Below are 27955 nucleotides of genomic sequence, written 5' to 3' on the forward strand. Positions count from 1 at the left end.
TCAGAAAAAAGATGCTGTAGGGAAATGCTTACAAATCTCACATTAGAAAATCTGTATATAAAATGCAGATTCATCGTCTTATAACAGACGATGTATGTGGATATATTGAACCTTGGTGTGACAAACATTGTTTATTTGAGAATGTTTAGCCTATATTTGGAAATTGGCACAGATCTCAGTCTTGGAGGCAGTACAGGCGTCGAATGAGGTTTCTAGTGCTGTCTCATTTTAGCCTCCATCACGGTGCCATGAGCCTCCCTAGAGCCCCCACCTTTTTTAGAGAGGACCAGCTGTGGTCTACAATACTGAGTTTATTCAATTGCACTGCTGCAGCTATTATCTGCCATCCTAGGGGTGGTTCAGGGCATGTTTTAGGGAAAAAACAGGAAAATCAAGGGCAGAAAGAAAGGGTGCGAAGATATAGGCAAGCAGGTTGAGATATCCCTAGAGATCAAGGGAGCGCTAGTACACATGCCTATGGCCAATTAGGAGGCGGGGTGGGGAGGAGGTTTCTGAGAAGGCTGTTTTGTGATCAAACGCAGAAGGGCTGGTCAATACAGAAGAGCAGATCATGAATAATGCAACGTATGGTGGGTGTGGACCATGCGTAAGCTCTGGCTTGTGGGTGTGTGAGTAAGAGCCGGCGAGCGAGCATGTGCACACGTCAATATGTGTGAGGAATCCCTCCCCCCAACCCCCAACCAGCCGGTGCCTGCAACATGAGGTCAGCGAGCTAGTGCTGGAAGAGGAGAGACTGAAGAGGAACGGGAGAGGGAATGCGCTGAGAGAGGATCTCAGGAGGAGGAATATGCCGAGCAGAGGAAGCGCAGCCCATCGATGGCAGCCATGCTGAGTCCTAAGATCAGACAGACCAGGAGAGGTACGGTACACTTCATTTGTATTTCATCCATCATCACTGCCTCCTCTCAGGCAGTGTGTCACACACCGTACGTGCCTTCATCTCTCAGCATCTCTGCTACAATTGGTTCATTCAACACATTGGAGCTCGGCTTCTGATATCCTGGCAGGAATTCTGGAATTATGTCATAACGCAGAGCTGATTTACATATGAAACTATTTCAACATCTGTATTTGATTTATGCAATAGATTTTATTTCTGATTCTTCAACCTAATTATTTTGATGCTCATACCGGTATTCAAGTTAAATTATTTATATAGCGCTCTTCACAGTGTTTTATTATTACAAAGCAGCTTTACATGGAAAAAACATGGAAAACTGGAAAATTATGAGATAATTATAAGACTTAAGACATTATTAGAATACAATACAAAATTCTTAAATTATTTCAAACAGATACATTTACAAATTAGCTGTTTTAGTTCATTTCCTGTAAAATGTCATCACATATGACATCATCTAAATCAATACAATATATCTAAAGCAAAATCAAAATGTGTCTATCTATCTTTCTATCTATCTTTCTATCTATCTATCTATCTATCTATCTATCTATCTATCTATCTATCTATCTATCTATCTGTCTATCTGTCTATCTGTCTGTCTGTGTATATATATATGTATGTATGTATGTATGTGTATGTATATATATATATATATATATATATATATATATATATATAGGGAAAACACATCTTTAATTGCACTTTACATATCAGGAAAACCCACAGTGGTTGTATAATAAAATCCTTTTCCTTTGCTCTCATTGCTTCATGGCCGAACATACGACAAACCGTGACCATTCGGCGATGCCTGTTACACCTCACAACAGCTGAACACCAAAGCGCACATTCCACTATCATCCGCAGCATGCTGTATAGATCACTCACACACACCCACAATGGGCTGATCGTCATTTATCAAAGGCCCACACCACAGTCTTGGATGAGACGTGAAGAAGAAGGCAGGAGAAGATCTCAAGCACACGCCTTCATTCATCATGCATCAATTTGATGGATGACACTAAAGCAATAACCAAAGCTCAATGCGTATAAAGGAGATGAGTAATTTATCCTTTTACTGTTACTATCTCAACACTGCCTGTAGCTCTTTGCATCCCCCCATCCCCCAACATGCATATTATGCTACCTGCTGAACATCTAAGCATCTGCTGGGAGAGGACCATGAACACAATTTATCACTATTTGTTCTGCTGTTACAATTCAGGTTTATTCTGATTGGTCAATTGGAGTAAAAAAATTATTATTGTTGTAGGCAACTGATTTTTTTTTAAATGGCTGCGCTCTTTCAATGTTTCTCGTACTCTCATGTACAAAAATCTATTTAATATTTTATAGTTATTCATATTAATATTTATGTCCATTACTTATTTATTTGGTAGTACCCTAAGCAGAATAGTGTACAGTCAGCCAGTTATTATCGCAAAACACATCCCTTCAGGGTGATACAAGACCACTCTGTATCACATTACCCAGCAAACAATGTCCGTCATTTCACCGTCTAGGTTAACTATAGACTTGGTTTAGTAAGGCTATGAGTAACCCACTTATAGACTTGAATATGGTTACATGTACAGTTTCCTTATTTATTATCATAGTAATCATCTTTTAAATTTGTAGCATTTGTGGCACTTGTAGCCACCTTGTAGTTAAATAAAACATATTATAGTCAAGAGCATGGGTCTCCAACCTTTTTGCGAGCAAGGGCTACCACAGTGGATAAAAAAGGGCTGAAGGGATACATTTTTTATATGGTCTACTAAAAACTTTTTTGTTCTACTTGTTTTATTTTATTTTACTTATTGATATGTTTTATCATTGCTTACAATGTTAACAGACATAAAAGAAGCCAAGCTAATATAAAAATATGTAATAAATACATTTTAAAATTGAGGCTAGGATGTGCTTTGGCAGGCAACCCACAGACTCCCCACGGGTACCATGTTGGAGACCACTGGTCTAGAGTTTATTTAAGAAGTAATGTTTGTGCCAGCAAAGTAAAGGTTTGCTATCATTATGTAAAATTTGAAAACATTCTTTTCGCCATATTGCAACTTTAGGGCAACTATTCTCAGAGTTGATCCTTTTCTTGCCAAAACAGGCAGTTTTAGTCACCACATCCTAGAAACGCCCTTTACAAAGTGGGAAGATATGAATCATCGTGTAGAGAGATTTGCAAACTGGGTCTTTGCATTTGGTTCTATTTGACTTTAAAACAGCTAAATAGTTACTCGATCTTTTTTAAGAAATTGAGTGGAACAATGTAAACCAAAAAAGTCTGAGAGTATGAGATTTGTAAAAAAATATACAGCTTTGAGAGAATGTTTCAAAACACAAAGGACACATGCATGTTTGTATTGTGTTAATCACATCATAGCTGAAACTTTAAATTTCTGCTTGACATTAAAGAAACATTGACGGAAATCAATTCGATTGCTTGGCAACGAATGCCATAACTTCAGTTACTTAAAAGAAAGACCTCATATCATATGATCTGAAGTGAATTTGATCCCCCAATTCATTACCCAAATAACAATATTGATAATTAATAAACATCAGTTAAACAGAGCAAAGCAAACTTTGTTCAAAAAAGATTTCTATTGTTGCTACTAAGGTTAAAGTATAAACACTTGTGAAACTACTTGTAAAAAGATGAAAGTGAGTGATTTGATTTTTTGACAAATTTTGTTCACTTTAAATAACTATAAAACAACAAAATTAAAGCAAAAAGTTTGATTTTGGCCTATCACTTTTCTAACCCTAATTTAAAGTACTTGTATGCCTATGAGTGCTTGTACATGCACAGAATCAGGGGATAACTATCAAAAATTAACTTATTATAGAAAACCATTTTCATAGCCTGGGTGCCAGCTGAACTTAGCCCCGCCCACAACATTTTAGGACGGGAAGTCAAATTCTGACTAAAATTGACAGCTAGGGACAATTTTGATAAACAGTGTGGTAAGTTTTACAATTTAGCCATCATTACAAAGAAATCTTTGACTTAGTATTCTGCAAATGACCAGTCAGAATGAAGCATTCAAAGATCTTTATGATAAGAATGAAAATGAGATTGAAATATTGAGCACTCAGTTGTACAACAAATAACTGAAAGAAAAAAAAACAACACACGTCGAAATCTCTGAAACCTACACATGCATTGATTCAAGCCCGCTCAAAGGCATAAGATGAGTATTTATGTGTGTGCTGGACTGATTCCTATAAATGATCCATTATGACACAGATTTGTTTGTAATTCAGCCTTGCGCCTGGAGGTTGTAAGTTGCCTGTGCTGGAGAGGCTCTCTACATTGTAAAATATGAAGTATTTAAAACAGTTTATTTCACTCATGATTTTATATTAATACTCACCTTCATTGCATTTTCATGTATTTTGATAGACATTTAACGGAAATCATCAGACATCACAAACTAATTTTTTAACACGTCAGCCTAAATGATGTGACAGAGCAAACGTTTCTATATACTCTCTGGAGATCCTATTAGAGTTCTGGATATCTGGAGACATGCTCTCTCTCTCTCTCTCTCTCTCTCTCTCTCTCTCTCTCTCTCTCTCTCTCTCTCCTCCCTCTCTCTCTCTCTCTCTCTCTCTCTCTCTCTCTCTCTCTCTCTCTCTCTCTCTCTCTCTCTCTCCTCCCTTCAGACGTGACAAAACTAACAAATAATGCAGGGGAGAAGATCACATATGTATTTATGCAGAAGGTTACCAACACTGACCATTGACCAAAAACAAAGATTTGTCACATTTTGCTCAAAGGTAAAAATATATTAACAAAGAACAACCTAAAGAAGGACCTTGAATAGCCTTTGAGAGGTCATACAACTTTAGCCTTGAGCTTAATGTGTGATGTACAGTAAACATTTGAGTATTTGTTTTATGAGTACCTGTATGTATTCATGCTTACATGTTAAAGCATGTTAGTCCTGATATCTTGATATTAATGATACTTATGTCTCTGTCTGTAACGTACAGCCAGGTCCAAGAGTATGGTGATGGGAGAAGCAACCCGTGGCCCTTGTCGGCCCACCTCACCAGGCCTCCAAGAGGGGGCACTAAAGGCTGGCTGGCTTAAAAAGCAAAGGAGCATTATGAAGAACTGGCAACTCCGCTGGTTTGTGTTGCGTGCTGACCACCTCTACTTCTACAAGGATGAGGAAGAAACCAAACCCCAGGTATATTAAGCTATAGAGACTTAAAAGCATTAAATCAATGAGACGTGAATACTCCTGCTCCTGTGGGGCCATTTAATAGTTTACATACAGTATGTGCATGTGCTGGGCTTTTGATGCTGGTATAAGTCTCAGCAGTGCCGGTCCTAGATGCTGGGGGGCCCTAAGCAAAGCTTTGTGAGGGGCCCTCTGTCAGTGCATTCAGACCCTTATAGCATAGCACAAATACATCTCGGAGACGTCTATTTGATGTCTGCGTTTACATCTGCAAGATGTCTTATTTAAATTGTTTTCTCATCTGCAATACGTCTGTGAGACGTCTCCTAAAAGATGTCATATAGACATATTGAAGATGTCTGCAAGACGTTTTTGATTTAGAATGTATGTAAAGCAGCTCTTTTCCTTTATAAGATGTTTTTACACACCAGATGTATTCCAGATCTCCAGATCTTTACCAGACATCTCACAGACGTACCTGTGCTATCTGGGTAAAACCCAGTCAATGTTGCTGTTAGTTAGTTGTTAACTAACCACATAGTGTATTATCTTATAGCTGTATAATATTCCCATATGCACATTACTTTGAAACCCTGACTGATAAACTTGCTGATTATAACATGAAACATGTATTTGCTGATAAGTTGTTTTGATTTAAAATGTGTTGTGAGAAGCACTAAAAAATTAACCTGATCTAAATGAATGTAATGAATCAAATTAAATTACATATAAATACATACTGTTAATACACAGGGGTTAAATTGGGATTTGTTATGTGGGGGGGGGGGGGGCTCTGTGGGGAGGGGTACTTCGAGGGGTAACATGTTTAATACTGATGACAGCAAAGCCACTGGTGTGTTTCAATGACATTCTGGACCTCTGATAGGATTTGATAAGTTTCAGCTTTAAAAGAGCATTTCACCCGTAGAAACATTAATCTTTATTGAAAGTGTTATATTTGTAGTCGAAATGTAACATACATTTAGAATTTGGTGCCTATTTGACAGAGAAAAGGGGTGTTTGTAGTCTCATTCCCTCAACAAAGACATTGCACTTCCTTCTTTCAATGATGCAAAATGATGATTTTTACATCATTGAAAGAAGGATGTGCAACACTGAAATCTGTATTTCTCCAGTCTCAGCGGCAACTGAGGAAATGATGCATGACCATTCAAAAACATGACTGGAGTTCTAACTATACAAAGCTTAATGCAAATGGGTGAAGTGTCCCTTTAAAGCTGTCACAGAGGTTGACCCCAAATATTTTAAAAATAGTGTCTGATTTTAAATATTGCAAATCTATGAGTTTGACACCCTATATCCATTTGTTGCACATGTCATTATGCACAACTGATCAAACTTTAAAGGAAGTTAAAAGAATCAATCTCCTTGAATAATTCTAGGCATAAGATGCCCAAAAAGACTCAATTAACAAGATAAGGTACAACACACAGTACTGTATCAGCAACATGTCTTATAAATTAGCCATAGAGATTCCCTATGCTGGTCAGCAGCTACAATCATATAGTTAGGTTTGATTTGTGTAATCAAAATACATTATTTTATTATCTATACAATGAGTTATATCCAGTGTTATCCAGTTAACATACTGTAATTAAACGAGTGACATATACTTTAATCCTTTACAAATTTCAAGCAGGGGCGGCGTTTGCGTATGGCAGGGTATGGCAGTTGCCATACCCTAGCAGTCAGACAAAACACCAGAAATCAACAGGCTATAATGAAGCTCATTAAAAATAATATTAAATATTTTCAGTAGAACATATCTGAACATTGGTACATCACTAATATGGATAATTTACGCGTGTGCTCGACTTCATGCTATAATACAGGAACCGACATGTGGATGACATCAACGTGCCGCGAGAGCGGTTTGAAAGCAAACTCTTCCCATGATTTCTCACCTCACCCTCGCTGTACTTTGATGTCATCAGCCTGTCATTCTTGCAGCGCAGCTTGAATTGTGCAGGAGGTTTCATGATTGACCGCTGTTGTTATAATCTTTATTTTCGCAAGTAAACTCCTTTTTTTGTTTTAACATTCAAACAGACTCACGGTTCTCCCCCACATTCGCGCAATGCATATTGCATACATTATTCCAGAAGTAATATGATTTGTTCTCTGTGGATAAATAAACATGTTCTCTTCCACTGGGACATTGTAGCGCAGTATAAGTGAATTTTATTAATTATTTGCGCGCGTTTTTGAATATGGCGACTTGTGGAATAAAAACTGCACAACAACAAAAGGTAAGACTTGTTTTTGCATTTAGCCCTGTTTTACTAAGAGTTTTATTTAGTGTTTTAGTCTTTGGTTAGCTGGCTGGGTTAACTACGTCTACGTATGCTCTATCACATCATTAAAAGTCTTTATTGTGTTTTATAAGTGTTTATTGGCGGCTGTCATGACAAGATTTGTGAGGGGATGTTACAGTATGTTTTGATATTATCTTGTTTTAGTTTATCTGTTGCTGGAGTTGCACTTAGTTAAGAATGACAACATTTGAAAAGCATTTTAAACAACCATGATTTCTATTTTTGTTTTTCATTTGTATTGCTTCCGTATTGTTGTCAGTAAGTGTACATCCGTGCAATTATAATATGATTTTATACAGGTTGGTGGAGTATGTACACATATGGATATAATGGTTTCATAGATTCGTTATTTGAATGGCCTTCTTGTACGAAGAATTTTTGCCATACCCTAGGTTTTCTTGAAACGCCGCCACTGATTTCAAGTCTTCTATTAATGTTTCTCGACGTGGGCACCATTCTTACCTCTCTCTGTCTCTCTCTCTCTCTCTCTCTCTCTCTCTCTCGCTCTCTCTCTCTCTCTCTCTCTCTCTCTCTCTCTCTCTCTCTCTCTCGCTCTCTCGTCAAATTATCCTGCACGAGAGCGCGTTCTTGAAGTTCAAAGGAAAAAGCGAGTGTTTTCGCGGCAATTGTGTCACCCAATTCGCGTCATTTGAATCGCCCCATGCTAAGACGCGTGTCTTTACATTGACTTAATCTGCTCGCGCAAATCCTTTATCTTGTTCCCTTGCTTCACGTTTTTTTCCCTTTATTCTGCTCCAGACGGATAGCTTTGTCTTTGTTTTAAATCAATGGTGGGCATATAATATGCGCATCGTTACCAAATCACTCTTCTGCGTCATGCACGCGGCCGTTTCTAAATTTGAAGGCTGCAACCTCCGGATCATGTTGCATATGCGCGCTGCATACGTCATCAAGCCTGATTTATTTAAGTTAAATAAGCATTTCATTTGCAAGTCATCAGCATAATATAACAATTAACCATTAACTAAGAATAATAGTCAACATTATAATTGTTAATATTCTAAAATACGTTTTTATGACGCATAATATGCAGCCTACAAATGTGACCTCTGAAGGCTGCAGCCTTCGGATTGAGAAACTGCCTGCATGTTGTCCGAGTACATATCAGTGATTTAAGAAATCATTAAGTATTTTTAAAAACCCGCACAAATTCGGAAGTTTGCAAATTATTTAAATTATAGCGTCTTGTTTTCATTAAACATAATAATAATTTTTCTTTGATATAATGGTTTTAAATAATTCTGAGATCAAGGGGGCCCTCTAGTGGTGCGGGGCCCTATGCAAATTGCGTACTTTGCGTATAGGAAAGACCGGCACTGAGTCTCAGGCATTTTAACTAGTTTAAACAGCAAGCTTCCCTTGGTCACCCAGCAATTGTCAATGGGCGCACAACATGGCAATGATGCTTACCAGCTACACCAGCATCAAATCAGTCTGGACCAAAATTATAATTTAGAGTAGGCTATGTTTATGTTATAAAGGACATAGCTCTTAAAAGCAGTTTGGGGGTAAACATATTTAATATTAGCACCAATTTTTAAGATGGTTGTTCTAAGGGTGCTACTTCTGTAATATCAAGTATGTTTTTCGTACATAGTTTTTACTGCAGTTTATGGTACTGTAAAGCATAATATGGCATGAAGTGCTGTTAGACGATAACTGCAAACCCTTTTAATTTTACCAAATCGTTTCACTTTGCCGCAACAATCCAAGCCTACGCTGCTTTTAACAGGTTTAATACTGTCTTGTATTAGACAATCAATATCATGCAATCAGTCAGGCTGAGGTGTTTGATGGACAGCGTGTCTCAGAGGAGATTGTCAATACTCATCCCAGCACCATTAATCTGTCCCCTTGCTGTGCTGGGATGTGAAAATGTCAATCCCACCCACTTTTCCTGCCTTTAATCAATGAGATTCAAAGTGGAAGGGCTGTGTAGGCAAATCTCACAGCAAATCACACGCTGAGATAAAAGAAGACAGCAAAGACTGTGCTATTCGGTGTTCTAATATCATAGACTGTAGAAAAGATGGTACGATGCGACGTCGCTTCCTTCCATTGAAATGAATTAAAGCCAAAAATGTCCGACCATGGGCGCTGCCATGTTACGTAAAAACACCAGTTTGCCAGGGCGTGCTAAAAGAAATCATCCATGAAGCTAGAGGCGGAGCCACGGTATCAAACTTCCGCCCAAATGCTTCCACACCCAATTTAACCACGCCACTCATAACGACACGCCTTGTTTCTATAGCATAAACATAGCATTGAACATAAATCAGCTTAATAATGACCAAACGAATATTTTCGGTAATTTAGAGCTGAGTCCCGTTTGTTTGCATGTAGAGGGCGGGGTTTATTACTTGTACTGCATTGAGCCACCAGGGGGCGATCAGCTTCACTTTTCAAGATGTATGAGGCACACCCGGCTAATATCCCAATACATCATTATTTGGGTTTATTAATAGGCATTCATAACAAGGACATAGTTTCCATAACCACCACAATATTCAAAAATAGGGATTACAAATCTGGTTCAGAAAGAATTTTAGATATAAAATGCAGTGACAAACTTGGCAACGCTACAACAATGAATCCACAGAGAACATAATGCAATTAATAAACACCTCATATAATGAATGAGGATGTTTGCCAAACAACTCTAGCAAACTATCTGTGTATGACCATGTGTTCAGAAGAAAAAAAAGGCTTGTATATTTAGATTTAGCCAAGGTTTATGAGGATTTTTTTTATCCTGAATCTTTATTTAGTTTGATCATTCACACATTCAGTTAATTGTTGGTTTATTTTACAAGAGGAGTTTAAAAAGGGTAATTACAATGTTAAGCCAACATATTCAAGATATTGATAATAGGCCCGAAACCCCAAAATGTCTTAAGACTATGAATTACCACAAGGCTAGGAGATTTCCTGATGATTAAATGCTACATTCATGCCGTATCGTAATTACTGTTATTTCGAGATGACAACCCGTGATGCTCAACTCAAAGCTTTTCACGCCCTCAAACTGGGAATTATGCATTTCTATAGCAGCAGTTTCAAGTACAAAATACATCTGATTAAAAATATTATTATTGATGACTGTAAAAACGTAATTACAACATAAAATAAATATCATTTTAAAGCTTCTGCTAAATACTAAATAATACAGAAAGTGTGTCAGTTAACAATAATATCACACTGGAAGTAGTTTGCGTGAGGTTGCAGTGGTCACAGAAAAACACTCTACTGTATAAGCTGTCATTACGAACTCAACAAGGACATGAATGTTTTTTACCTCTTAAATTCTTATCATTACTGTAATTACAATATAGCATGAATGCACCTAAAGTAGTGCATTCGTATGTACACAGTATTGTGGTTTAATTGATTTTGTATGTAAGCAAAGGTTAAGTGGCCCATATTTTCTAACTATTCATTTCTGCAGGGCTGCATCTCATTGAAGGGAAGCCAAGTCAATGAGCTGACAGCCAACCCAGAAGAGCCAGGTCGACACCTTTTTGAGATTGTGCCAGGTGAGCGGACCTTCATATCATTAATGCCCAATCCTGAAGCCAGAATGAACCATTCAAATAGTCAAAATGTACATTTTGAACCATATTTCACATGTACATAGCCCTTCAAGCATTTACTGACTACAGAGAAGACAATTTTGTGTGATCTCATTTAGATTTACTGAATTTATTTATGATAAGTAGACGCAGCAGCATGACACACGGAGGGCTCAATGGCAGGAGGTTCACTGGTGGAAGTTACAGTGTGATTGAGGATTTCTATTTACAGCTGTAAAGAGAAGAAAATCACTAAAACAGTAGGGTATTCTATAAAACAATTCTGTAGAAATGACAGTATAACTGGCAGCTGTTTGCCAGTAACTTATTGTAGATTTAAATTGGTGTTATTTACTGGCAACAGTTTGTTTAACGTTAAAAGAACATTAAACATTAACAAGACTTTATCTTTACATAATAAAACTAAAATGAAAATAAATTTCAATCTACAGTAAGTTACTGGCAAACAGCTGCATAACTACAGCTAATTTTTTACAGCAATCAGTATACGGGTCATGTGAATGATCATGTAATTAACCACACATGCGGCACATTTCCAGGAAACTTACACATCCACCGCAAATTTATCTTCATCCGAATGCATGAGTTTTAGCGCGGAGGAGGCATGGAAATATATTTTTACAGACATCTTCATGAGAAACAGTTACCGTCTGAATTGGGCTTTAGGAACATTTTATTCACTACAAATGTATGTATGTTTTCAATTAAAATAATTTACTACTGACTAAACCATGATTCAAACAAGTTTTGAGCAGTGCAGAGTAGCGCTTGTTTTTTGTTGTTTCTACGATCATAAATGCAGACATGGTTTTAATGTTTTAGTATCCTTACCTTACCAATCTGTGCTAGTAAAGTTGATCAATCAGCTTGGTCATCTGCATTTTCTGGATCAGATTAGGGCTCATATTGATAAGGTAGTAAAGACAATATTAACTCCTTTGGAAGCTGATCTTCCAAATATGGTAAGGAGCGTCACATTTCCATTACACGCTTGAGTTATTCAACCAATCACAACACACTGGAGAGCTGGCCAATTGGGGCATAACATAATTTCAGAAAGGCGGGGCATAGAGGAGCAACAATAATGTACTGAATGTGGAAAATTATGTGTTTTTTAATCATAAACCATACATAATACACAAAACTTGTGTTATTTTTGAAAGTTTTTTTGAGATGTTAAAGGTTCTTTATGGAGTGGTTCTTCAATGGCATCATGAAGCAGCTTTACACAAGTGTACAAACACTCTCTTTACTATACACACAGTCTTGTACACACAGTATGGAACATTAGCAGCAGTTGCCAGCCCCCAACATTACTTTCTCATGACAGATCAGCCAACACAGGATCTTTTTTTTACAGAAGAGCCCTTAACTATAGTCTCTGCTTAACCAACACGGGTCAAACAGCCCCCAAAGTCCATAGACCGTTTCAGCAGTAACAACATAAAAAAATGGCTTTCGTGCAACAAACGTAACTGGTAAACTCCGCAAAGAATATATAACAACAAAGTCTTTTTAGAGTAGTTTATTTCTGATAACAAGCAAAATTAACAAAAGTAGATTACTTTAGTTCAAATTATAGCTAAAGCATATCAAAAACTACACTGAGCTAAAGTTACTGTGTAAAATGTGTACTATATAAACAAATTTAGGAAACCAAAACATGTGTTATTTGTTCCAGAAATCAGTTTAGCCACTAGCCAGACATTAAATAAAAAGAGCCCAGAAGATAAAGTCACCATGAAACAGAAGTTTCGCAGGCCTTTTTTTACCCATGGTGATGTATATCAGAGTTAAACAGCTTCTGAAATGAAATAAGACAGGGCTGGATTAGAAATTGTCCATCAAGATCTGATTAGATTGTTTGAAGTTGGGTCATGTTGCTAATTGCAAATCGCAGTGATCTTCTCCCAGACCCCACCCACCTGCTATACATGAACAGAAGTAAATAGAGATCGTTTTTAGGATGAGAGGAGATTAGCATTTTTGATTAAAGATTATGAGGGCACATGTATTAAAAGAAAATAATGAAGCTTACATTTGTAAAAAAAAATATATATATATTTCAAAACAAATTACAGTTTTTCAATTTTATTTTTATGGCGACTTTAAGTTTCGCCAAGAACCATAACCACGACAACACACTTGCGTCCGATGAAACGGTCTATAAACAATAACACAAAATAACACTCTAGAACTCCCACAAATTCAGAAGTTGGCTATAATATGTGACTTTCCACAAATAATAAAACATAAATCATTTAAAAACAACACATGTTCTTCAAAACTGTATTTATAAAAACTAGAATGATTAAAAAATATGGTATGAAGTTCCAACTTAAACTATCTTTACTAAATTGCGCACAAAAAAGCATTTATTGAAATTGCCTTGCTTTAAATTGTAAATATATATATCTAAAAAGGAATAGTACAGGATCATAAATAACAAGTGCAGTGATTTAAAAGCAGTGGAAAAATCTTGCTGGTCAGCTGGTATTACTACTGCAATTATTTATATATGCTTGTTAGGCACTCTGAAACAGGTTAAACGTGTATTATGCATGACTGTGACCCCAGTGCTGGCAGTCTCTGGATCTACAAAACCCCTTGCGATTAGTGTGGTTTTCAATAAAGTTCTTCACCAAAGCAGAATACCAAAATGTGGTGAGATAGTGTGGACATCCCCTTGTATCAGGCTCTGTGAGATGGATGCATCTGGCATACTGTTTGTTTTTCTTAAGTGCACTGAGGTGTTTAGAAAGGGCTAACAGAGAGGGCCGTCTCCTTCTGTCAGTCTACCGTGAGAAGTCAGAGGGAATGAGAGAAACAGAAGTGAAGTGCTTGGGCTCGAGGTGAACCGAGACGCTGAAAGCACATTTAACAAACTTTTCCAGGACTTTGAGCTGGCACGATTCTGCGTCGTTTTATTCTTCTCTTTGTGAAAAGATGTAAATAATAATGTTTCAACGAAGAGGAAAACGTTTCCAAGTTTTTGAAAGTGGTGGAGGTTTTGGAACTAATACCTGTTATGAAGTCTTGGGTGATGTGAGAACATCCCGTACTGTGTTTTGGCTCTCAGCCTACCTGTTGGTGAAGGAGACATGACACAACATTAGTAGTTGGCAAGGGCATCATGGGGCAGGGCTGCTGTAAACAAGGGAGGCAAAAAACACCACTTTCTCAAGGTAATACCACTGTACATGCATATAAAACTGTTACGACATTATTATAATGTAGATTCCATTTAAATATCTACACAAGGTATGCTGTGCTTTCTTGCTTTGTGGTAATGCTTGGTTATAGTTTTTGAATCAAGGTTGCTTTAGAAATGGACTGAAAATGACATTTTTATACTTACAGAAAAGAACTGTTGTATTATAATTTGCAAATCTATAATTTTTTGTTTGTTGTACAAAAATGTTTAGTTATTCATGCAAAGATGAAACATTTTACCTCAAAATTACTTTTAAAATTATCCCTAGCTGTCACTGGGGCAGCACACTTTCCAAAAATACACCTTTGCATCTAATGAGTTCATATTAGTACCTCATAGGTACATATTGGTACCAAAGAGTGCATATTAGTACCATGAATATGCATTTGAGTACCAATTGTACACATATCTGTACCTAAAGGCACTTCACCAGTGACAAATTGGGTCCATTTTTTTCTGACAGTGTATGATGATAATGTAATATGTTAAAGTTAACTAAGATTAGTACTTAAGATAATGTAACCTACATAGAACAAATTGTGTGTTTTTACGTTTTTTTGATGAATACTAATAAAAAATTTAAGCAATACCGATTGCTTTGATTAAACACACTCTAAAAATGCTGGGTTATTTCCAGTGTTGGGTTATAAAGGGATGAACCCAACAATTGTAGGGTTGTACACTGTAAAAAAATTCTGTAGAAATTACAATGTTATTGCAGCTGGGTTGCCGGTAATTTACCGTAGATTTACATTTATGTTATTTACTAGCAAGAGTTTGTTCAAAGTTGAATACATTTTAAATATTAACAAGTCTTTATCTTTACAGAATAGAACTATACAACAACAGCCTCATGCAAAGCATTCTGGGAACCAGAAATCATCATCAACCTTTTTCTGTTTTTGCTTCAGATTTTGTTTTCCAGAATGTTTTGCTTGATGCTGTTTTTTAGTTTTACTCTGTAAAGACAAAGACTTGTAAATGTTTAATGTTCATTTAACTTTGAACAAACTCTTGCCAGTAAAAAACATAAATGTAAATCTACGGTAAATTACCGGCAACCCAGCTGCAATTTCTACTGAATTTTTTTACAGTGTAATTAAACCTATGCTGGGTTGTTTCAACTCATTGTTGGGTTAAATATAAACATTATCTGGGTTAATTTAACCCAAATCCAATTGGGTTTGTCCCTTTTTGACCCAACGTTGATTGAAAATAGCCCAGCAATTTTTAAAGTGCACAATGTTCAGTGAAGCAATAAAAATACTCACTGATTCTGCATCCCACACTTTAAAAATGTGTTGGTCTCAACCTACATGTATATGGCAAAATATGGACAAACCCACCCTTTTTTTTTAAAATAGATTTGTTGGTTCAACTTAAAAAACTAATTATCTGTTTGCCTTAAAATTTTTGGAGGGTTAATTCAACTTAAAAAAAAAAAAAAAATTGTTAACTCAAAAAAAGTGTTAAAATGGTTGTGTCAACTAATATTTTTATGTTGATATACCTCAAAATTAAATTTAAGGCAACCAATTAACTTACTTTTTAAGTTGCAACCACTGTGTTTAAATAAACCTATGTTTTTTAAACCCATTGTTGGGTAAAATATAGACGTGTTCTAGGTTAAGTTATCTAAACATTTGGGTGCGTTCATATTTTACAAAACTATAAAATGCTGGGTTATTTTCAACATTTCAGCATTGGGTCAAAAAGGGACGAGCCCAGCAGCTGGGTTGAAATTAACCCAGAAAATGTTTATATTTGACCCAACAATGGGTTTAATCAACCCAGCATTTTGGGTTAAAACAACCCAGCATGGGTTAAAATACAACCCAGCAGGCTGAGCGCATTGCTTTTTGACCCAATGATTGGTTGAAAATAACCCAGCCTTTTTTAGGTTGAAACAACCCATCATTTTGAGAGTGCATGTTTAAAGGTTTGGATGAAGTGTTCTTACCTTCCAAGCTGTTTGATTTGTTGTAGTGTTTGTCTGCTGTATGCAGCATCTGTCAGTTGACGTTCTTTATGAGCATAATCACTTCTTCTCATAATGTCTTTAAAGGTCAACTGCAGATTATCTTCTCCCATCCTGCATACAGTAATTACATGGCATGTAATCAACACTCAGCACACCATTTGTGTATCCACAGGTGCTTGTACTTGTGTGCTTGTGCTCACACTGCAAACTTCAACAAACAAGCCTTGATTGTTTGGAATAAGAAAGACCCTCAGAATTAATGAATCAGATAACTGCTGAATAATTTTGCCACAAGCGGGGCGTAGGTTTAGGAAATGATGAGGGGGGTAAACAAACCAAATCTACACCCTCTACAAGTTCATATTTCTTTATTCTCCTTACAAGGTCAGCAAACATACTGGTAGTTTCTAAAAAGACAAGCTAACAAAATGCCACACCATGGTGAGAAATGAGGACCATGGTCTTCATTATGTGTTTAGTCTCTGACCTATGCACACAGCACTTTGGTCCCAGAAAATATTTGTTAAATTAACAGAGAGGATTCTGTGTGAACACGAACACGTCCCATAAATGTCTAAAGAGGACCATATCTGCTCCGAAGCTGCGATCATTCACCAGCATGACAGCGCATCATGCACTCCTTATGATCTTGTCATAAACAAAAATGCATGGCTGTGGCTCGAGAGAGAAATCATGAAAAATTAGTTAACTTCAAAGCTGTGGAAAAAAACTACCAAGTGCAGGACTTCAGACAATCTGGTTTTGATCATTTATAATTGTAAAGTGTATAGCTAACCGAAAGCAGTTTAAAACACAAATCTGTATTGTTTATACATGTAAATATGTGTATGGCTCTTTGGCTAGTTGTGGTACTGCTTTAGACTAAGTTGATTTGTGAGGTGCTTATGCAGTACAGAACAAAATGAGTGAGTTTAATGCTAGAAACACAGTTTTCAAATGTATCTGCTAAAATGTGACATTTATAAACATGTTATGTCATAAAATAGCTCTAGTAAATGGACTGAAAAGGAGACAATCCTAACACATATAGCTGTCACTGGGGCGGTACCCTTTACTCCTAAAGACATTTTGGCACCAAATGTAGGCCTATACATATCTGTACCTACTGTATACATGTAAGGACCTTTTAAAATTGTACCGCCCCAGTGACAGCTTTTTTTGACCATTTCTTATAATGTATTTTAATAAGTATTGGTTAGAGAAATAAAAAAACACATTATATTTGCTATTAAAAAACATAATCAATCTACAGTATATTATAAACAATAGATGTTTAGGAATAATTATGTATTACAATTTTTTATTGTAAAATTATTTATAGCAGTTACGCTACTTAGCATTTATTTTTTCATGAACACACAGCAGTAAACAGTGCCGTTCCTCTTTTTGTGATGTACTGACATAAAATCAATAAGTGATGTCAACGGGTTGCTTCTTTCATTTATTCTCTAAGGTGGTGAGAAAGACAAGGCTGCGATAAGCCATGAGTCCTTTCTACTTATGGCAAACTCCCAGAGTGATATGGATGACTGGGTGAAGGCCATCAGAAGGGTCATATGGGCTCCGTTTGGAGGAGGTAAAAACCAGGTGGAACCTTAACAATGCTATTACATTAAAAATGATGTCGGACTTAATTCGATACCTACAAGATGCAATTCAGTGGTGCCAGACATATACATATCACTAAGCTGGAAAGAGATCACTGTATTACTTTGTAAGTAATAGAAAATTCAAAAAGTAATGTAAAGCAATTCTTGTGTCTCATATAACAATAACGTCAGGACGAGGATGTTATTATTAACAAAGCGTATATTTGAATCAACCTTAAAAGTTTGATGAGTTATTACATATACTGTTGCTTGCTGTTCATGTGTTTTGAGCAACATGATCTCACGGAAAGTCCTGATTAAGATTTGGGGTTTGGGTTAGGATGTCAAAAAATGTAACAGAAAGTGATTCTAACCCCAAGCGACAATGGCAAGAAAAAAACAAAAACAAAGAGAAAACAATACATAAAATGACACGAAAAACTATTTATAGAAATGTGTGTGAATGTGACGAAAAATACGGAAAAAAGCTGAATTTCATGCCATGGACACAAATTGATCAAATTTAACGTGACTATAACGCGTCTTTCCGTGAGATCAGTCTGGTTTTAAAAGCTAATTCTCAGTTTAACAATTGAAATTAAATATTTTTCAGTTAATCTCTAACTCTGTTACTATAGGAATATTTGGGCAGCGATTGGAGGACACTGTCCAGTATGAAAGAAAATTTGGTCCTCGCCTTGCCCCACTTATAGTCGAGCAGTGTGTGGATTTCATCAGGGAACAGGGACTTGATGAAGAAGGCCTTTTCCGGATGCCAGGCCAAGCCAATCTAGTGAAGGATCTTCAGGAGGCTTTTGATTGTGGAGATAAACCTCAGTTTGACAGGTACTGGGCAACTTTAAGCATGAGCATGGGTCAGACAGTCTTTAACTGTTCATGTACTAACTCTATAATAATTATTTATAGCAACACTGATGTCCACACCGTGGCTTCCCTGCTAAAGCTGTACCTCAGAGAGCTGCCCGAACCGGTCATTCCCTTCTCTAAATACGAGGACTTCCTTACTTGTGCTGAGCTTCTGGCCAAAGATGAAGAGGAGGTTAGTGACTTAATAGATATACGGTAATCTATGGTGTGTGTTTATCAGTGTGTAAACGTGGAGAAGAAAAATAATGTTGTACTGTAAAATGCTGCATTTTCGAATGGTTGTACTTTTGGACATTTGTTGTATTTGAAATCCATTTGGCAATGAAACCTAATCCAAAGAACGCAGCTGCTATGTTGGACTGAGCTCAATGAATTATTACATTTTGCAAATGCATATAAATAAGACCTGGTAGTATTTCACCGATTTGACTTTTCTGAATTTATTTGTTAAATGATAGAGGAGAAAAATATTATTTTTGCATTCAAACATGGAGCGATTGTTGTCAGTATGTAGTTTGTTGGCCAATATTCCTCCCACATATTTTGCAGCTGACATGATGAGACAGAAACCCAGATGAGGCTTAAAGCTTAAAGGTATAGTTCACCCAAAAATACAAATTTCTTTCATCATTTCCACATGTTGTTCTAAACCTGTATGAATTTCTCTTTACTGATGAACACAAAAGAGGATATTTTGATAAATGATGGTAAGCACACAGTTGTAACTATTGACTTCCATATTAGAAAAACAAAAACAATGGAATTCAATGGGTTCGGTCAACTGTTTGCATCATTTATTAAAATATCTTCTTCTGTGTTCATCATAATACTTCCATTTTTATTCTACTATGGACATCAATGGTTACAATCAGATGTGGGCTTACCATCATTTCAACTTTTGTGTTTATCATAAAAAAGAAATTCACACAGGTTTAGAACAACATGAGGATGAGAAAACGATGACCGGAATTTCATTTTTTGCTGAACTATCATTATAAGTCAAAAATGGGGCTTGAGGATTTTAGTCCTGTGATCTTGCACATTACATTACATGTAAAATGTGCATGTACTTTGCAATAATACTATGTACCCGTATTCTAGTTTTTCATAAGTCTCTTTTTTTACTCTGGGTACTCATGTTAGATCCTTTGGAGATGCCACGTTGTCCTTCCCCAACTGTGTAGTGTATAGATTAACTTTAACACTTCTTGCCATGAATATAGATATAGATGCTGGAATGCCATCGATAAATAAATGAATAAATCCTGTTTATATATGAATAAATGCCTGTACTCAAATGCATTTATAATGGATACACAAAAATAGACCATTTCAAAAGATGTAAACAACACTGGTCCAGAAGGACTTCCTGTTTCCGTTTTTTCACACTAGATAAACGTTGGGATAAAATAAACCAACAGAACATATAAACCTGAATTAACTGAAGTTAAACAAACATCTTAAAGATAATAATATATGTGAAATAAAAAAATAACTATCACAAACTGTAACAGGAAGTGTTTCTGGACCAGTGTTTTTTACATCATTTGAACTTTTCTATATAGGCTTATAATCTGTATGGGCAGATAAAAGCAAATTTTCACACTATGGGACATCGGCCAATGGTTTAAAAACAGCAGATGATCAGGGCAGATTATGTCCTGGCAATTAAAAGAGGAAAAACATAATAACTTGTAAAAAGCAAAACTTTCGGTAATGGCAGAAGATATTCTGAGTAATTTAAAATCGCATTGGCACAGATTTTTTTCTATTGGTGCATCCAAGTACAGCCGCTTTGTACATTTTTTGCAAATTTTTTAAATGTGCAATAGAAAAACATTTGAATTGAATTACACTCATCTAGTATTCATATATACGGTTCACGGTCTGAATTGTTCTCATTCTGGGAAACAAATTATATAAAAATGATAAATAGTTTATTTCTTTTTAACCAAAAGACTTTGGGGTTGATTCAATGACTTCATGTTTACACAGGGAATACAAGAATTAGGGAAGCTGGTAAGGACTCTTCCAGCTGCCAATTACAACCTTCTAAAATACATATGCAAGTAGGTGTAACATATTTATTTTGAGACACATTTTTGTCAGTTCAGTGTTCAAGAATAAACTTAATCTTTATAGATTTCTGGATGAAGTGCAGTCTCACTCCCACGAAAACAAAATGGGTGTGCAGAACTTGGCCACTGTGTTTGGACCAAATATCCTTCGTCCTAAAATTGAGGACCCGGTAACTATCATGGAAGGTAAGCACTTATTTATTGAATTTAACTCATTAGCTTCAAAACTGTAAACCAGGAGATCAATGTAGAAATGTCACTTATATGTAAGCGATCACTGCAAAGCTGTTTTGCTACAATGCACAATTGTGAAAAAATAATGTATTTGCACTACAGATATTAATTTAATTGCACCACAGATATAAATTTGAATTTAACTAATAAATAAGCCTAATTTAATAGAGATTACCCTTGTATATGTATTTTACAGGAACTTCCCTCGTGCAGCATCTTATGACAGTTCTTATTAGTAAGCATGATCATCTATATATTGAAAAAGAAGACTCAGAAACATCTCAGTGCCAGACAGAAGGAAGATTACAAGTCCAGCAACATCAGCAATCCAACCTGGTTGACTGGATCTCAGAGGAGGACCTCCATACCTGCCCACCCCCAGGGAAGAATGCTAGTCCCAGTGACAACCCAACCAACAGTAGTGCCTCATCTGCAGATGCCTCGCAGGTGGCTGTCGCCTCAAAATCCATTCCTCAGGGAAAAGGAGACACAGCTGTAAGTCCTAGTAAGCAAGCCAAGACACTGCCTGGGTGGAAGTACACCTTCAAAGGTCCCTCTCCACGTCCACAGTCCGCCAAAGTTGGTGGCTCCACAGTAGACGTGTCTACCGCCTCCAGTGGGAACTGGCTTATGAATGGGCTCTCCTCACTTCGGGGACACAGAAGGACCTCGTCCGGAGAACGTTCCAGAGATTCGGGTTCCTCTCAGAGATTGTCTACCTATGACAATGTCACGTCTTCATCGAGTCTGGGTAGTGTCTTGAGTATAGACAGCACGCCGTGGTCGAGCTCATCTTGTGAGATATCTGTCCCAGACTCAGCGAGTGACCCGTTGGGAATGGACTCCAGGGCGGAAGACAGGGTGCAGCCAGAACTAAGTACTCAAGAAACGCAGTCTGAGAAAGACGTAAAGTTCAATGACCAAGAAGACAATAGCGCTGCTGTGGAAAACTGCGCAGGGGGTCTGCTCTGCAATGAAAATGGGAACGTGGCACCAGTTATTAGGGTTGTGGATGAAGACTTTGAGGAAAGCCACTCGTCTTTGGCCAGCGAGGTGGCGGAGCTGAAAGAAGAACTGAGAAAGCAGAAACAGGCTTATGAATCGAGAATTAAAAAGTAAGGTTACTGTTTCTCAAATGACTGTTTAAATCATTTAAATGAATATTTCACCCAACAAGGGACATTTTGTCATCATTTTCTCACTCTTATGTTGTTACAAACCTGAATACATTTTTATGTTCTGATGAACATAAAGGAAGATATTTTAAGGAATGTATGTAATTAAACCGATCAGAAGCCCCAATGACTTCCACGTTTTTTTCCTACTATGGATGTCAATTGGGCTTCTGATCGGTTTGGTTACAAACATTACTCAAAATGTGTAATGTGTAATTGTGTAAATCAGTATAAAGAAATTTTTTATAAGCATGTAACAAAAATTATTTTTATTTTTGGATAACCTATCCCTTTAAATGAGCATTTCACCCATAGAAACATTCATCTTTATTGAAAGTGTGTCATATTTGTAGTCAAAATGTAACATACATTTAGAATTTGGTGCCTATTTGACAGAGAAAAGGGGTGTTTGTAGTCTCAACCCCTCAACAAAGATATTGGACTTCCTTCTTTCAATGATGCAAAATTATGATTTTTACATCACTGAAAGAAGGAAGTGCAACACTGAAATCTGTATTTCTCCTGTCTAAGTGGCAACTGAGAAAATTATGATTGACCATTCAAAAATATGACTGGGGTTCTAACTATACAAAGCTTAATGCAAATGGGTGAAGTGTCCCTTTAAAAGGGTTCAAATAATGAAGACTTGGATGAAGGTCTGCAAAACCATTTGGTCAAGCTAGTTTTGAATGAGCACACAATTTAAAACAAAATCTATTTAACCCAAACTTTTTAGGCCATCTGTATGACTAATATGAATCATGCAGTACCCCAAATGACCATAATGCAGTGATTGGCAGATACAGGTGCATCTCAATAAATTAGAAGGTTGTGGAAAAGTTAATTTATTTCAGTAATTCAGCACAATCAATTGTGCAACTTGTGTATTAGATAAATTAAACACACACAGACTGAAAATACTTTTTTTTTTATTGTGATGATTTTGGCTCACATTTAACAATTCAACCCACTAATCCACTATCTCAACCAATTAGAATTTGGTGACATGCCATGAGATGAATAACTGGACTGTTGCCCAGTGGTCCAAATTCCTCCTTTCAGATGAGAGCAAGTTTTTTATTGTATGTGGAAACCAAGGTGCTAGTGTCTGGATGAAGGGTGAAGAAGCTCATAGGCCAAGTTGCTTAAAGTCCAGTGTTAAGTTTTCAGTCTGTGATGATTTGGGGTGCAATGTCATCCGCTGGTGTTGGTCCACTGAGTTTTTAAAAAAAAACACTGCACCTGTTTACCAAGAAATTTTAGAGCACTTCATGTTTCCTTCTGCTGAACAGCTTTTTAAAGATGTTGATTTCATTTTCCAGCATGATTTCCACACTGGCAAAAGCACCAAACGTTGGTTAAATAACCATGGTTTTGGTGTGCTTGACTGGCCAGCAAACTTACCAGACTTGTTCCCCATAAAGAATCTATGGAGAATTGTCAAGAGGAAATGATAAACAAGAGACCAAAAAATGCAGATGAGCCATAATTGTAAAAAATATGGACGTAGTGTCAAGGCCGTAGCCAGGATTTTTCAAATACCGAGGACATTTTTTTATTATTTACATTTTTTCCATATTACAGAATAATAATAAACATGTCCAAACTACGACATAGCACAAATGTGTCTGTGAGAATTTTGTTGGTGACTAAAAGCATCCAAAATAAATCGATGGTTACATTTCATCATCTGAAGTGCAAGTCACCCTTTGCCTAAGAACTGCAAAACTGTGTCATTTTTTCAAGAAGCTTCTTAAATTTTCAATTTAGGATGAATTTTTAAGAGTATAGAAGGAGTTTATATGTAATAAGGGCTCTTAGTGGCTGCTTTTTCTTCAATATTCAGTGTAAGTCATCCATTTCAAAAAATATATTTTTTGGTTTCTAATAACAAAAATTAATCTGTTTGGCACAGCTATATTTTGTCTACAAAAGTAATTTCAAGCATTTAACCATAACCCTTCAGATTTAATGATTTTAAGACCATAGTTAACATTTTAGTTAAGTGACCTTAAACTTTTGAGCAGTAGTGTAGGTTTTAATCTCATTGGTAGCCGTATTGCATCCCATATTGTAGGCTATTTGCTGCATAACCTTTAACTTTCTCATCTCCCCTTCTTCTCTGCTCATCTTTTGCAGGCTTTCCAAATGATAGTTAAGTTTGTTACAGCCTTTTCATTTTCATTTGCTTTATTAGATTAGAATTACAGACGTGGAGAGACTCTTTCTTACGTTGCATGTTACACAAACATTCTTGCCTTTCTTGCATACTATTCTTGTATAGAAGCAGTGCTTATTATTACTTTGTGTTTGCGACCGCTACCTTTGAGCTTGTTGTACTTCCATCGCTCTGTCGTTGCGGGTGTGAGGGACTCTGGCGGACTGCACGTGATGACCGGGCTGCTTGTGATTGTCTAGCAGCACCTGCTGCTCGTTGAGTGTAGAGAATGATACATGATCTCGCGTCAGTCTCCAACCACGACAGAAAAGATCGCTAGATTTGTCCCTTTTCACTTTTTTAAGTTGCTTAATCTAGCGACAAAGTCATCAACAAGTTGGCAACACGACACTGCTCGGACTGCATGTATATAGTGTATGAGCTATTCCTGCTTCTGGTTGGCTAACAATGGAAATTCAGCCAATCATCATTGATTATGTGGTTGTCCCACCCCCTCTAACATACACAGGCCAATCAGTTATGTGTTTCCCACCCCTCAACACACGCAAGAGAAAAACAGTGCCTGTCTAATGATGAGAGTTTACTCGCTTCAGTGAGATTAATTATACTAATGCGCAGCATTTTAATGTCAGTAACGCTGTAAGGAAACGACGTTTATATATAACGCCGTTATTTCCATCACTGCACGTGATGGTCCGTAGATGCAAGCATTGTCTCGTCGGCTATATTCACATTAAAATGAAACGAAACTTCAAGAAAAAACTACCGAGGACATGACCTCGGTGTCCTCAATGGTAGCTACGGCCATGCGTAGTGTCTGTGATGTCACCCATAGGTTTGTGAAAAGCTTTTTTGAAGCCAAAAGTTGGCATAGCCTGCCATTCTTGGCCGCGCTTCACCGCACATTACTCACAGAAACCGAAAATGGGTAAAGGGCGGGGCGTGGGCGAAGCTGAGGTGGCTGGTTGCTGAGACCACGACCGCCTAGCACAACTCGAGTGATGGCAGTGGCAGTTCACCAGTCACTCTAGTGGCCACGACCTTAATTATGCAGAACTTAAGGCTTAATATAATTTAAACGGATGAGTTACAAAAATACAGCCCCTCACAGTTGTCATGAAGGGAAAAATTAGCTATAAAGACCAAAAACACTTTTTGTACCAGGCTGTACACATATTATTTTCTGCTGTAAAGTTGGGCATTTTAACATGGAGGACTATGGGAATTGATTTCCTTTAGGAGCCGACCAGTTAATGATTTTCAGTTTAAGTCACTTCAGAATTGGCTACATCAAAGAGTTTGGAAGATTGCTCCTCAAGATAAGCTAAAGGCCACTGCCCAAAAACCTGGGTTTCCATACCACCTCAGTGCAGTGCCACATTGCCTCCATGCCACACTGAAATGGGGCAGTAATTAAAGCAAAATGAGCCCCTGCCATATTAAGTACATATACAGTAAATTAACATACTTTCCAGAAGGCCAATAATTCACAAAAAAAAAATGTTTTTATTTGTCTTATAAAATATTCTAATTCGTTGAGATGTTCAATTTTTAAATGTGACCCAAAATCATCACAATTAAAAGAAAAAAGACTTAAAGTGCTTCAGTCTGTGTGCATTGAATTTATTTAATACACAAGTTTTTTTACAATTTGAATTGAATTACTGAAATAAAACAAACTTTTTATGACATTCTAATTTATTAATATGCACCTGGATATGACCCAAGGGTTGAGATGGGCCAAAAAGGTACAAATGAGCCAAGAAACTAATTAATATAAGATTAATAAAACTGAAATATCATTAAAATATCATAATTAAAAAGAGTTTAAGCAGTGGTTTTCAAACTTTTTCAACATGCACCTACCCATATTTTGTTTGTTTGTTTTTTCAAACATAATTATAGCTTTATAATAATTATAACAAAAAAATAATTATTAAATGGTTTAACAATTTACAAGCACTAGTAAGAGTGTCAAGTAACTGCGCAACTTATTTGCAATGCATATTTACAAACCTGTTTGCTGCCCTCTGCAGGTTGGAAGAGTCAAGTGCAGCTATGTGCGCTCAGATGGAGAGACTTGAGCAAGAGATGGAGCAGGAGAGGAAAAGAAAAAAAATGCTCGAGATCAAACTGAGAAACTCTGAACGGGCCCGTGAGGATGCAGAGAATCGTAATCACCTCCTTGAAAAAGAAATGGAAGATTTCTTCTCCACACTAGGGGACATGGCTCTTGGAAGCCGTACCAGTGACATTTAATGCAAAAATAAAACTTATAACAAGGACTTATTTATTATTTTTTCGTTGCATCAGTGGCCCTCAGACATCATGATAAATTATGATGAAAATTGGCTTTCCTTGCCAAATTTGTTCTTTTTGGATATTTAATAATGACCAATTATGTTTTTGAGGGCATTGTGCAAAGCTGTTTTCCTCACGCCAGAAGTGTAGCATTTATTAGTGTCTGTGTCCACTATTTTTTGTATGTTCATGGCCTACGAAACCATTTTCTGGGGACAATAAGATCAAGTCTGTTTTGGCACAATGATTAGACCATGAACAGTGGGACATTTGTTGAGATCTCATTTTAGAAAATGTAATATTGCAAATGTGGCTAAAATGCTTGCATATTGAGTGACATATACTGTAGGATTGTCAAAGTGACCTGTAAGTGTCACTTATGGATAAATGTGACTTGTCAGATCTATTTGATTTGATTTATTTCATGCGGTACAAGTGTATAGAAAGTGTAGAAATGCTCTGTTGATGTCTCTTAAAAGTTTGTTGTCAAAAACTGTGATAGGTTTTGTAGCCTCGGCTCATTCTTTAAGTAACTCTTCTGACTGCTTATAGCTCAAATGATATAATAGCATGATGGTTGCAGACTCATGGTTAACCTTCCAGGCTGCTAAAGTTTCAGGTTCAATCTCAAGAAGAAACGACCCAAAAACTGGATATCACCATTGTGCCCTCTTGCTAAATCCTTTTCGCTGCTCAAGTTTCTTTCAGTTAACAATCCACTTTTGATATTAATATTGTTTATTTGTAGAATAACTGCTTTTACAAAAGACTTTATGCCTATTTAGAGGATGTGAAAATGTTATACATCATTATGATCGGACTGTTGTACAGCGGATCATAAATGATGATTAGACGTATGTGCTGTGTTACCAAGTGTCACTGTGGTGCTATGTTATTATTCACAAAAACTTAAATTAAAGGAAGAACTGACAAGAATGTACCTTTTGTACAGACTTGATCATTGTTTTGAATGTCTGGTTTATTGTATACTTAGGGAAGAAATGGATAAGCAATTCCAGCATTATGGATGACATTTTGAGTAAAACATTTAAAAATCATTTATCAGAGAATGTTTAATTACCAATATATTGAACCATTTGTTTATATTTGCATTAATGATAAAGTCTTGATATCAGAAATATATCAGTCTAAGCTAGCCTGGTTAGCCAGACCTACATCAAGATGTAAACCCTGGCAGCAAATATATTTTGCGGCCGCTAG

General features: G+C 36.7%; 1 protein-coding gene across 1 annotated transcript; it reads left to right on the plus strand.

The window, feature by feature from the left end:
• The first annotated feature begins 560 nt into the window (after positions 1-560).
• Positions 561-27659, plus strand: arhgap22b (Rho GTPase activating protein 22b). Its single transcript, XM_065253472.2, has 10 exons — positions 561-880; positions 4934-5133; positions 10930-11017; positions 17744-17866; positions 18518-18725; positions 18807-18939; positions 20763-20836; positions 20910-21031; positions 21276-22194; positions 26470-27659. The coding sequence occupies exons 1-10, from the start codon at positions 838-840 to the stop codon at positions 26690-26692; spliced, it is 2133 nt and encodes a 710-aa protein (XP_065109544.1). The 5' UTR covers positions 561-837; the 3' UTR covers positions 26693-27659.
• Positions 27660-27955: the final 296 nt, after the last annotated feature.

This window comes from Paramisgurnus dabryanus, chromosome 1, assembly GCF_030506205.2.
Source record: "Paramisgurnus dabryanus chromosome 1, PD_genome_1.1, whole genome shotgun sequence".
NCBI classification, from domain to species: domain Eukaryota; kingdom Metazoa; phylum Chordata; class Actinopteri; order Cypriniformes; family Cobitidae; genus Paramisgurnus; species Paramisgurnus dabryanus.

Bases quoted from the DNA above. Each gene is read 5' to 3' on its own strand.
- arhgap22b (XM_065253472.2), top strand. From the start codon at position 838: ATGGCAGCCATGCTGAGTCCTAAGATCAGACAGACCAGGAGAG. The intron at 5,134-10,929 runs GTATATTAAGCT...TCATTTCTGCAG, and splicing joins AGGAAGAAACCAAACCCCAG to GGCTGCATCTCATTGAAGGG. The intron at 18,940-20,762 runs GTTAGTGACTTA...ATGTTTACACAG, and splicing joins TGGCCAAAGATGAAGAGGAG to GGAATACAAGAATTAGGGAA.